At 42.8% G+C, this 13,629-nt stretch overlaps 2 protein-coding genes across 5 annotated transcripts in view; one reads left to right on the forward strand and one right to left on the reverse strand.

The window, feature by feature from the left end:
• LOC127435324 (copine-8-like) overlaps positions 1–13,629 on the reverse strand; it is a 359,118-nt gene that overhangs the window by 169,040 nt on the left and 176,449 nt on the right. The window contains exon 7 of one of the 4 annotated variants that reach the window (XM_051688728.1): positions 5,715–5,742. The exons of the other annotated variants lie outside the window; for them this stretch is intronic. Within the exon in view, the coding sequence (XP_051544688.1) occupies positions 5,730–5,742 (13 nt within the window). The 3' untranslated portion in view covers positions 5,715–5,729. Of the gene's footprint in view, positions 1–5,714; positions 5,743–13,629 lie in introns of those variants that run through there. 4 annotated transcript variants of the gene reach the window in all.
• LOC127435349 (formin-2-like) overlaps positions 1–13,629 on the forward strand; it is an 89,198-nt gene that overhangs the window by 22,428 nt on the left and 53,141 nt on the right. The window lies entirely within an intron of this gene.

A 13,629-nucleotide genomic window follows, 5' to 3' on the forward strand; every position in this document is an offset into this window, starting at 1 on the left:
GCGAAGTGAATCGTGCAGCCGAGTCGGACGGTCCGGACCAGCCCTCGCGACGGACTGGAAAGCGCAAGCCATGCATCCAAGTTCCGCGCAAGGGGGACCAAAGGGACAATGTCATCGGATGTACCGGCGGGTGGGGCCTCGTGGCGGGGCGGAGCTTGAGGTGCTACACCACATCGTGGCCGTGCTGAGTCCGAGGACATCGAAGCACTTACCTGGCTCCTTGTGACCACCCCCGGAACAGCCTGGGACGGGGGAGGAAGAGGCCTGTCCTCATGACCCATGGAGACTGTCACATCGGGGGCGGATTTGTGCCACAGCTGGGCGCTCAGGGCGGGAGACCGCCGCTGGAGCGCCAACCTGCCAAATGGAGTGGTGGACGGTGGTCGTGATGCCAGCCGTACACACCGAATATGTGACCCAGGGAACAAGGAAACCACTCTTGCGGAGCTCTTGAGTACTGCAGCCACTTGGGCATGCAGCGCAATTAAATGCAAAAGGTAACAAAAAGAAGATCTGCTTACCAGCTCCAGAGCAGCGGGTTTCGTTGTCCCTGGGTCGCCCGTCTCAGGGGCGCTTCGAAGACCTCCGTGGGTTCTTCGGTGCCGGCTGTGAGACGGGTGGCGTCGGCTTCCTGCGGTGGGCTCCACGCCGGGGCCGGGCCGGAGGGGCGGGCTGCGGCGGAGCCGGTGCAGTCACCGCAGGGGGACGCCCTCGGCGATGAGTAGATGGGGGGATCTTGAGCCACGCCGGGGCAGGACAAGCCGGCTAGCATCCATCTACTGCTCTACCATCGAGAACTGCTGGGCAAAGTCCTCGACAGTGTCGCCGAATAGGCCCGCCTGGAAAATGGGGGCAGCAAGGAATCGTGTCCTGTCGGCCTCACCCATCTCGACCAGGTTGAGCCAAAGGTGGCGCTCCTGGACCACTAGTGTGGCCTTCGTCCGCCCGGGAGACCGCACCGTGACCTCCGTCGCTCGGAGAGCGAGGTCGGTCACCGAGCGCAGTTCCTGCATCAATCCCGGGGCGGAACTACCCTCGTGCAGTTCCTTTAGCGCCTTGGCGGACTTGCAGGAGAGCCATGGCGTGCAGGGCGGAGGCGGCTTGTCCAGCAGCGCCGTAGGCTTTGACCGTCAGAGACGACGTAAACCTACAGGCCTTGGACGGGGGCTTTGGGCACCCACGCCAGGTGGCGGCGCTCTGCGGGCATAGGTGCACCGCGAGCGCCTTTATCCACCGGGGGATTGCCGAATAACCCTTGGCCGCCCCACCATCGAGGGTAGTGAGAGCGGGGAAGCTGAAAAGATCGGGACCGGGCAGTAAAAGGTGCCTCCCACGACCTTGTCAGCTCTTCATGCACTTCCGGGAAGAAAGGAACAGGGCGGGGCGTGGCTTTGAGCGGCGCCGCGGGCCAAGGAACCAATCACAGAGCCGCGAGGGTTCAGGGAAGAGCGGTGAAATCCACTCTAACCGACGCTCGCGGCTGTCCGGGAAAGGATGTCGTCATTTCCGCGTCAGCCTGTGACTGGGCGATCGACCCCGAAGGGAGGAGCCCAGCCGAGGCTTCCGACTGGACGAGCCCACTCTCCGATGCTGCGCTCGAGAGCTCATCACTTTCGCGGGCTCCGAATAGGAGGTCGAACTCGCCGTGAGACGAGCCGGCGGACTCACCCGGAAGCCCGATCGGGGCAGACAAGCATGCTGGGGAATGGGAGGTCCGCGGGGGGATACCCGGCGGAGGCGGTCCCATTGGGGTCCCCAAATCGCCCCCAGTGCTAGCCGCGCTGGCCTCAAACCCGTGGGTAAAAGGACCGAGGCGGGAGCCTCTGAGGTGGCTCGCTTCTTTACGAAGGCGAGCCGCGACCGCAACGTTGCCATGGACACATTCTCGCAATGAGAATGTGACCATCCACGAACGCTGTCTCCGCGTGAGCAGTGCCCAGACACGAAAGACAGTGATTGTGACCGTTAGAAGGCGAGAGATAACGAGCACAACCAGGAATAACACACAATCGGAAAAGCATCTTTAAAAAGACGCGTCTTTAAAAAGACGTTCCGTGTGTGCGCTCTTTTAGAGAAATATATACTCTTTTAGAGGGGAAAAATGCTCTTTCAGAAAATATACTCTCTAGTTTTTCTGCCGAAGCGCCCAGGGGCGTTCTCTGCAGTGCACCAGTGCAGAGGAGGGAGAAGCCGCTGAAATGCGCCGTCAGATCCAGCAGGTGAATGAACAGTAGTATTCAGCTCAATGAGCATGACCGTTCGGCTCCGAAGAGAAAATCTGAATGAGTGGTTGCATACCAGCTCCTTTTATACCCGTATGTTCGGGGGAGTGGCATGCAAATACCACTCGCCAATTTTCATTGGCCTTTTATCAAAGACCAGAGGTGTCTCGGGCTCCCAAGAGTGACCCCTAGTGTCACTACATCGACACCAACGTCGAGTGAGTGACAGATAGGGAACAGATGTTTAAATTGTGTTGTGTTAATTTGATGTTATTGTAAATTGGTATATGTCTCATCACTGTCACGACTGCTATGTTGATCGGAACTGCACCCAAGAATTTCACACACCATTGCACTTGTGTATATGGCTGTGTGACAATAAAGTGATTTGATTTGAAAATGTTGCCACCCATTCACTTGCATTTTATGGACCAAAAGAGCTGATAAATTCTTCTAAAAATCTTCATTTGAGTTCAGCAGATGAAAGAAAGTCATACACATCTGGGATGGCATGAGGGTGAGTAAATAATGAGAATTTAAATTTTTGGGTGAACTATCCCTTTAAGGGCTCTTGTCAGACCTGGAATGAATTTGTCAATAAGAAGAGAGGTTTGGAAACGTTTTCATTATTATGGTGAAAACGAAAATGTCCCACAAGGACATTATATATAATGCTGAAATATAAACCAAAGCAAAATCATGCTTTATTAATGCCTACTTTAGCTATTTTATAGCTTTTAAAGTCCTGTGTGGATTCTTATTTCAGTGTAGTTACAGTTTTCAATGTCAAAAGAATTTAGATCATTAGTTCTGTACTGCAGTATCGCCGCTATCTAAATGCAGTGCGCAGGGCACCAACCCCAGTTGTGAAACACTCGCTGTGTCTGAAACCGCCCCTATCCACTATATAGTGCACTATTTCGAGTGTCCGCCATTTTGTATGAGTGTAGGACTGAATTCTGAGTGAGCCACTCATTCCCTACTTTTGTTCACTTATTCTTACCCACAATGCACTCTAATTTCAGAATCAGAATGAGCTTTATTGCCAAGTATGCTTACACATACAAGGAATTAGTCTTGATGAAAGGAGCTTCCAGTACACAACAATACAAAAACAGCAACAAGACTTTTAAAAAATAATTAAAATTGAGTAAAAAATAGAAAAATATTGAAAAGAAAAAAGTATATATAGAATACACAATAAACTATATATATATATATATATATATATATATATATATATATATATATATACGTATATACTGTGTATATATATATATATATATATATATATATATATATATATATATATATATATATATATATATATATATATATATATATATATATATATATATATATATATATATATATATATATATAAATATATATACACACACACATATATATACATATACATACATACATACACACACACATACACATATACACACATACATACACATACATACACACATACATACGTAGTGCAAATCTAAATACAAATCAGTTATGTACAGTGCAAGGGAATGTAATGGCAGAAGAAGTAGGATGTGTTGGCAGTTTTATCTGTTCATGAGATGGATAGCTTGGGGGAAAAAACTGTTCCTGTGCCTGACGGTTCTAGTGCTCAGAGCTCTGAAGTGTCAGCCAGAAGGCAACAGTTCAAAAAGGTATTGGGCAGGGTGAGTGGAGTCCAGAGTGATTTTCCAGCCTTTTTCCTCACTCTGGAAGTGTACAGTTCTTGAAGGGGGGGAGGGGGCAACCAATAATCCTCTCAGCAGTCCGAACTGTCCTTTGTAGTCTTCTGATGTCTGATTTCATAGCTGAACCAAACCAGACAGTTATTGAAGTGCAGAGGACAGACTCAATGACCGCTGAGTAGAACTGTATCAGCAGCACCTGTGGCAAGTCAATGTGGGTCTCCCACTTCAGGTCCTGTGAGATGGTATTGCCCAGGAACCTGAATGACTCCACTGCTGCCACAGTGCTGTTTAGAATGGTGAGGGGGGGACAGTGTTGGGGGGTTCATCCTAAAGTCTACAATCATCTCCATCGTTTTTGAGCGTGTTCAGCTCAAGGTTGTTTTGACTGCACCAGACAGCCAGCTGTTTAACCTCCCTTCTCTATGCAGACTCATCATCATCTCGGATGAGGCCAATGACAGTGGTGTCATCTGCAAACTTCAGGAGCTTGACAGAGGGGTCCTTGGCGATGCAGTCATTGGTGTAGAGGGAGAAGAGTAGTGGGGAGAGCACACTTCCCTGGGGGGCACCAGTGCTGATTGTACAGGTGCTGGAAGTGAGTTTCCCCTGTCTCACAAGCTGCTGCCTGTCTGTCAGAAAGCTGGTAATCCACTGACAGGTAGACGTAGGAACAGAGAGTTGGTGTAATTTAGTCTGGAGAATAGCTGGGATTGGAAAAAATGTTCAATGGTGTTGAAAGCTGAACTGAAGTCCACAAAAAGGATCCTTGCATATGTCCCTGGTCTGTCCAGATGTTGCAGGACATGATGCAATCTGCATCATCCACATGTTGACTGCATCATCCACAGACCTGTTTACTCGATAAGCAAATTGAAGGGGATCTAGAAAGGGTCCAGTGATGTCCTTCAAGTGGGCCAACACCACATCTCTCAAATGACTTCATGACCACAGATGTCAGGGCGACAGGTCTGTAGTCATTAAGTCCTGTGATTTTTGGTTTCTTTGGGATGGGGATGATAGTGGAACGTTTGAAGCAGGATGGGACTTCACACTGCTCCAGTGATCTATTGAAGATCTGTGTGAAGATGGGGGCCAGCTGGTTAGCACAGGATCTAAGACATGCAGCTGAAACGCCATCTGGGCCCTATGATTTCCTACTCCTTTGTTGTCGAAAGACGTGGCTCACATCATCTTCACAGATCTTAAGTGCAGGTTGAGTAGCAGGAGGGGGGAGGAGGGGGGTTGCAAGAGGTGTTTGTGTGAAGTGAAGGTCGGAGTGGGTGTGGGGTGTGAGATTGGGCCTTTTAAATCTACAGTAGAACACATTCAGGTCATCAGCCAGTTGTTGGTCCACCACAGGGTTGGGGGTAGGAGTCCTGTAATTCGTAAGTTGTTTCATGCCACTCTACACTGATGCAGGATCGTTAACTGAAAACTTGTTTTTTTAGCTTCTCAGAGTATCTTCTTTTAGCCACTCTGATTCCCTTATTCAGTGTGTTCCTGGCCTGATTGTACAAGACTTTATCCCCAACTCTGTAAGCATCCTCTTTGGCCTGACGATGCTGCCTGAGTTCTGCTGTGAACCATGGTTTGTTGTTGTTTAATGTTAAATAAGTCCTAGTAGGAATGCACATATCCTCACAAAAACGGATATATGATGTAACAGTACCTGTGAGCTCGTCAAGGTCTGTGGCTGCAGCCTCAAAAACACTCCAATCAGTGCAGTCAAAGCAGGCTTGTAGTTCCAGCTCTGCTTCGTTGGTCTATCTCTTTACAGTCCTTAATACAGGCTTAGCAGATTTTAATTTCTGTCTCTAGGTTGGAAGAAGATGAACCAGACAGTGATCAGAGAGTCCCAAAGCTGCTCTAGGAACAGAGCAATATGCATCCTTGTATGCAACATATGCAACATTTGATGTACACTCGACAACGGTTAATTGCCCACAATCCACCACGGGGAAGACGTACGAGCTGGGAGTTTACTGCTTCCTTCACTCCTGGTTTATTTCATGCTGAATGTATTAAATTACTCTTTGACAAATCATTACTTGATTAAAATAACATAATAACATATGGAGAGACAAAAAATACAGATACATTTTAAAATGTACTCTTTATTTGATAAAATGTGTTTACTCTTTATATTAACACAGTATATATTCAAAATGACAAACAGAATGAAGATTTATTGTATTAATATATTATTTCATAAGAATAACAAGTAAGGCCTAAGTATTTTAAAAGTTCATATGTTACGTTGTTTCTGCGACAGCCCCACAGCTCTGACACTCAGTGTATACGTCAGCATCCGAATTCACTCACTCTTTTCGTTCACTCACTGCTGAGATATAGTGCACTAACTGCCATTCACTATATAGGAAATAGTGAATGAGAGAACGATTTTGGACACAGCCACTCTCTTCGCCATTCAATCACCTCACGCCCGCACATTTCTCACGCGTGCCTGCTGCTCCTTGCTCTGCATGTGCAGAAATGCTGTCTGTTCGTGCTCCAGTTGTCAATCACGCAAATGGCAAAGCAAGAGGCATTTACACTTAACTTGGATGTTTACATTACATGGATAAATACAGTTAATCCGCCCAAAGTAGCTGCAACAGTTTCCAGTAAATGTGTAAATACTGCTCATGACATGCGGGACACGGGACAAAGCGCACTGATATATTGCTGCACTGATTTAAAAATGTACACTTAAAAACGGATGTCATAAGAGCCCAGTTACAGAATCACCCTGAAAATGATCATCACATGACACAGAAAAGCCTGTGTTAGCATTAGAGCCAAAATTTACCTCAGCGTGTTGCCTTAAATTGAAGCTGAGATTTTAATCTTGGAATATCAGCTTGTCTTGGTGTTAAATTAAGGCGTTGCATGACAAAACTATTTTTTTTCACTGTACGGACTGAAGAAAGTGTTTCACTTTGAAGTGTCTGATGCTGCAGCAGTGATGACTTGCGTGACAGCCTGTGTCAGCAGTGCGCGCAGCTGTTTGAACTTCCGCTCTCGTAAGAGTCCCATTCAATAATCTCTCAATAAATTACACATTAACTAAAATGAATCCCAGTAATGTAACGACAGGAATTAAAAAGGAATAAAAAAAAATCATTAGAAATTTACTTGAGTGAGAGTAAAAAGTACCCACTTTTAAAACTACTCTAAAAGTAAATATTTTTTTTTTTTAAAAGTAAATGTAGCACGTTACTACCCAAGTCTGCTAGCAACCAAGGTGGATTTGGAGCATGTCTGGGAGAAGTTGGAGGACATAGAGAACTGTAGCTGGCGGAATAATGTCTGTATTGTTGGAATTCCTGAGGATGAAGAGGGTCAGGATATAGGGAAATTCCTGGATGGGCTCCTTCCGAATCTGCTCAATATAACAGGCCATAAGCTGGAAATCAAGTAAGCTCACAGCGTTCCGGCACGGAGATCCGCGAAGGGAGACAGGCCCCGATCAATTCTGGCCAAATTTCTGTGATCATCCGATAAAGATCTTGTGTTACGTGAGGTGGAGAGTAAAGGAAGGCTTTCTTGGAAAAACCACAGCATTTTCTTTTTACCCTGACTTTGCGAATTTGACAAGAGAGAAACGTGATCGATTCAAGGAATGCAATAAACTTTTACATCAAAGGAAGGTCGCTTTTGCACTGATATTCCCAGCCAAATTGAGAATAGATGCCAAGGAGGGCCATAAAACATTCACATGCCCACAGCAAGCGATGTCCTTCATAAAGTCAATGGAGTAAGTTATTTTGTGGTATTCACGTTGCAGCTGAGTAGACCAGCTCACTGAACATTCACTTGACTGTTTGAGGAGACTGAGCGTTTTTTTTTTTTTTTTGTGCTGGTTCCACCTAGCGGCTGGAGTTTATTTTGCAGAGTGGAACACCTTCAGGACAGTTTTGTGGATGAATCTACACGCTCTTTGAGTTTGTTCTTGAGCAATCCAAAGGCAAAGTTGTCGCAGGGGTCCACGTAGGCATACATGGACTGTTTGAGTTTCAGTTGGCACACGTTTTTCTTTTTTCTGTTTGTTTTGTTCTGGGTGAAGTTTGGGTTTTAATGGTTGAACCAGTGTTGGAATGTGGTCTTTATAGTCTTGTTTTTGACACACAATCTATTTTTTCTTATATGTCAAAATGTCAAATGTTAATATAAGTGGATGGTCTCTCTCCACGTGGAATCTGAATGGGTTGGGGCACCCCATAAAAAGAAGGAAGGTTATTTCTCTTCTTAAGCGTAAGAAATATTTCTCTGCAGGAAGCGGAAAAATTTGGAAAGATATGGGGTGGGCATTTTTTTTATAGTGCTGGCTCGAGTAAGGGCAGGGGTGTCATTACACTGATAAGTAAACATCTACAATTCAAATGTCTCAAACAGAGTAAAGATAAATTAGGAAGAGTCATTATAGTTTTAGCTGAAATTCAGAGGCAAAGTCTTATTTTGGCTAATATTTATGCACATAACCTGGATGATCAGGGCTTTTTTATAGATCTTGAAGGGATGCTGCAAACTGCTGGCACCCCTCATGATATAATATTGGGAGGAGACTTTAATCTTTTGATGGACTCAGTCCTTATCATAGTGAAGCAAAAGTGCGCAAGCCCCCTAGAGCAACATTGATGCTTCACAGGATGTGTAAAAATCTTGGTCTTATTTGGAGACTTTTGGACCCTTCTAGTAGGGACTATACATTGTTTTCATCAGTCCATTCTTGAATAGTTAAAAATAATAATAAAAAAATAAATAATATATATATATATATAAAGTCCCTCATTTCATCTGTTAACATTTCTGGAAATATGTTAGTCTCAGATTATGCCCTGGTGTGTTTAGAGGTGTTGCCACATACGGAGAAAAATAAATCATATAGTTTTACTGTGTCCCTTTTGCAAAATCCTGAATTCCAACAAATGCTAAAGACTGAAATCAGTGTCTATATGGAGACCAACTGGTCCTCAGTATCCTCTGTGGGCGTGGCTTGGGAGGCACTTAAGGCGGTTCTTAGGGGTCGGATCATACAGTATGCCTCATTCACCAAAAAATCCAAAGCACAAGAACTCGTGGAAATGGAAGGGAATATTAAAAGTGCTGAGGCAGAGCTGAAGCACCGAATGTCGTCTAATGGCCTCAAGGAATTGACCCGAGAAAAACAGATATTCTTTTTTGTCATGGAAGGTGGAGTTTTAGCTATTCAGGGCAAGACTGTCATACTTTGAGTCGGGGGACAAAGCGGGGAAGCTTCTGGCTAGATTTATAAAACAGAAAGAGTCTTTTTCTACCATTCCCTCAGTGAAATCTGCTGGTGGTGAAATATTTACCTCAGCCATTAACATTAATAATGCTATTAAAGAATCTTGATCTCTATAGTTCCACGTCTTCGTCTACTGAAGAGAATATTAGAAACTTTGTGGAACCATTTGAAATTCCTAAACCAACGACTGAGCAAAAAAAGTCTCTTGATTCTGAGATACTCTTGGAGGAGCTTGGCAAGGTAATTAAGGCCTTACCTACAGGCAAGGCTCTGGGGCCAGATGGCTTTCCCGCTGAGTTTTAAAGATGCTACAGAACTAACTCCAATTTTGCTAGAAGTTTATATGGAATCATTAAAGAATGGAAAGCTTCCGCCAACCACGACGCAAGCCCGGATCAGTCTGATTCTTAAAAAGCAAGTTTAACAGTTACCGTCCAATTTCCCTGATCCAGCTAGACATTAAAATATTGTCAAAAATCTTGGCTATCCGATTAAGATCAGGTGGGGTTTATCCGGGGCCGTAACTCTGCTGATAACATTAGGCGTTTCATCAATATCATATGGTCAGTGGTGACTGATCAGACTCTGGTCGCTGCCATCTCACTTGATGCCGAAAAGGCGTTTGATATGGTTTTTGGAATGGGATTTTCTTTTTAAGATTTTGGAAATGTACAGGTTCGGGAATACTTTTATTGGGTGGATTAAGTTACTTTATAGACACCCGGTAGCGGTGGTTCAAACGAATGGATTAATTTCAGATTATTTTACTCTGGATAGGGGCACCCAGTAGGGTTGCCCTCTTTCCCCCTTATTGTTCTGTCTTGCCCTGGAACAATTAGCAGCCACGATAAGAAAGGAGGATGATTTTCCAGGGGTGGTGGTGGGCGGCGTGGTGCATAAGCTTTAGATGTGGGTAGATGGGCTTCCTTACATTTATCTATGACTAGGAAGGTTAATGTTTTTTGTAAAATTAATTGTATTCCAAAATTCAATTACCTGCTACAATCTCTCCCTATAGATGTCCCTCTTTCTTATTTCAAGCAATTTGACAGCATAGCGATGTCCTTCATTTGGAATGATAAATGTCCCTGATTACATTTCAATAAGTTACATAGGCTGATTGAGAAATGTGGGCTAGGCCTACCCAAGATTTTGTTTTATTATTATGCATAGTCTCATTGGTCACTTCCACCTGATGGAGCCCTTCCCTGGTTTTATATTAAACAGGAAGATTTTGCCCCTATTTTGCCATTGCAAAGCCTTTCTATTAAACTAACCGGAGAAGTTAAGTTACACCCCGTTATCTCGCATTTGCACTCGGTATGGAAAAAGTGTCCAGAGTGTTTAATTCAGACATTTATTTAAATGTTGCCTCGAGCATATGGCTGAACCCAAAATTATGTATTAATAAGTCCCCTTTCTGCTGGTCAGAGTGGATTGTGAGGAAGGTTAATATGCTCGGTGACCTATATGAGAGTGGAGTGTTGAGATCCTTTGAAAATATGGTTCAACATTTTGGGATTCCCAAATCTCAGTTCTTTAGGTATTTACAGCTGTGCCACCTGCTCTGTACTATTTTTGGGAGTAGCATACACCCTCCTAAAGTGGCAGATACTCTGGGAGTGGTGATTACTGCTTTTGGAAGCAGTCATTAGGCATCAGTGTATTACTCCCTGCTAATTCAGAGTCTGGGGGATAGAGTTCAACTTCTCTCAAGAGATTATGGGAGAAAGATTTTAACTTGGTATTGCAGGAGGGAGTGTGGGCTAGGATTCTAAATAACATAAAGTCTACATCTAGAATTCGGGGGGAGGGGTTTAATTTATATAATTTAATTCCATATTTTCTGTTATGTTTATTTAATTTCTGAATGGAATCAATAAAAATTGTTAATAATACAAAAAAAAAAAAAAAAAAAAAGGATCAATAAACCTACTCTTCTGGAAAATGTGCATTGTTTGTATTTAACTTATTTGCTCTGCAAGCTCTATGCAGGCTTTGGATTTTTAGGACATCGGTATTTCAGAATGACCAGGGCAACAATTCAGATGCGATGATTGGTCCGCTGGTTCATCCAGCTATGAATGCATTATTCAGTCACATGATTTTTAAATTTCTTTTTTATGCACGTCTTGTATTCCTGTTCAATTCAATAGGAGTTTATTCGGTAAATGAGATTCCATCATAGTTTATGTGCAATTCTTCTTTTGAATAAAAAACGTATCCACCTCAAAGGAGCGTAGAAGTTTCCATGCGCATTTGGAGATTTTATTCGCAACTTGGTGTTTCCATCCAGCAGATTTTATGCAATATCCTAAAATGCGCATAAAAAAGCGTTGATGGAAACATAGCTACTGATGCACAAATTGTGTCAGTATTGTCAGCTATTCCTGCTCCCGCCAAATGATAAGGGCCACGGATTTCTTTGAGCACTAAGGCTAACTCATTTTAACACATTTTAATATTAACTAATTTTAGCTAACCTAGCTAATGTGATTTCTGCATGGCTCTTATTACCTTCAGACTCTCATGTCCTTGGATAATGAGAGCATCTTCACAGCTGGAAGGAATAAATTCCACTGAACTTTAATGCTGTTTCGCTTTTCTCTTTTAAAGAGCGAATAAGTTCGAAATTTCCAAGAAAACAGTGCATGTTCTTCCGTGGCCATTGCGATGAAGCAGCTCTGTGCCTGAGAGCAGAGTGCTGATTTGAGACAGGTGTTATTTGCGCATGTGACAGTAGGAGGCGTAGAAGTGAGTAATGAGAGAGAACCCAAAGAGAACGCTCATCTAAACCATCTCCCCCTCTAAACAGCTGTCTGTATCACTTTATGTCAGGAAAATTCACTATTTTTTTGGTCAGAAATTAAAACTTGTAATCCTGACAGTAATCCCAATTTTTAGAAAATGTAACTGTAATCTGATTACAATGTTTTTATGTAACTGTAACAAATTACAGTTACCTAATTTTTTGTATATTATGAGAGGACAAGCTGTTTTCAAAGGTAAGATTTCAGATACTGAAGTTGCAATAAACATCACAGTGCTCTATGCTAACGGTCACCAATTAGTAAACTCCGGATTTGTTCCATCTGGACTGCGAGACATCATGACAACGTTTGCCCCATCTCACCGTTTTTACACTTTAGGTTAGAAGCGCAACAAAACAACGGAGCTGTGTACACTGCAAGCGCACCGGGGCGTAGATAGAGGTGTATTCCAGAAAGCAGGTTAAATAATTTACCCATGGTAAATTTACTCAGAATAAGCGGATAACCTCAGCTTTCTGTTCCAAAAACTGAGGGAACTTTCAGGGTATGTTAGTAGCCATAGCAACTTACTCTCTGAACAGAACCTGCTCCGGAGTAGGTTATGTTCCATAGTTAGTTTATTTCAGGTAGATGTTAGTACGTTTCAGAGGCTGTCAGCGCATGCGTGCCCTTTTAATAGCGGCACAGTGGGCGAGAAAGTTCAGATTACGCACAATATTATACTTTAAATCAAATAATAAAGCAATATTAGGGTAAACTGCAATCTTTACCTCACAAATCTTCTTTTCTCTGGCATTTCCAGTCTCACACTGCAGATTTGCATTCAAAAGTGAACAAACTGTGTACATTGTGCTTTATTTTTAATGGGAGGTTTTAATACTGTAATATTTTTTAACGCAGAACACACTGGAAGGTCCCCCACACTCTTCACTGTGAAGACAGGGCTTTATGTATTTATATTTAGCCCTTCTAATAAATAATTTTTATTCTATAAATTTCATAGAAAAAAATTATTATAGCACCCACATTCTATTTACAGTTCCTTCAGTCAATGAATATTAACGTTATTCATAAAATTACATTCCATAGTATCAATATGTAGGTAATGTCTGCCAATTAAAAGCTTAAGCAATTAATCACTCAGTATTCTTCTTCACTAACTAGATAATATGCTAGATATTAATACTAGATAATACGCTTATTATGGATTTCGGGCCATAATAAATATTAATATGATAAATGTTTTTCAGAGGGCTGCCGGCATATTCACTGTTCTCTTACAAAGTTATTCATGTTTAATTGTAGGTCAATTTAATATTTACACGACCTCAGCTGCAAGTTTAGAGTTAATAATAACTGAGATTTAAATGTTAAATCAGTGTTAAATCACTAAGCATGATAGAAATTAGCTGAATTAAGATGCATGGAATGTTTAACTATTATGTAATCCCTTCAACAATGTAATGACAGCCAGACAGCGGCACATTATGGACTTAAAAAGATTATCTGATTTACAGGGGCTGTGGCAAAATACAGTATGTTAGAATTTCTGTGGAATCAGACATTTAAAATGTTTTGTCTTGTGGCTCCCTCTGGTGAACAAAGAGTAAAACAACCTGTCAATTTCCATATTTCTAACTGCTTAAAAATGCAGTTGTAAA

This window comes from Myxocyprinus asiaticus, chromosome 45 (assembly GCF_019703515.2).
Source record: "Myxocyprinus asiaticus isolate MX2 ecotype Aquarium Trade chromosome 45, UBuf_Myxa_2, whole genome shotgun sequence".
NCBI lineage: Eukaryota > Metazoa > Chordata > Actinopteri > Cypriniformes > Catostomidae > Myxocyprinus > Myxocyprinus asiaticus.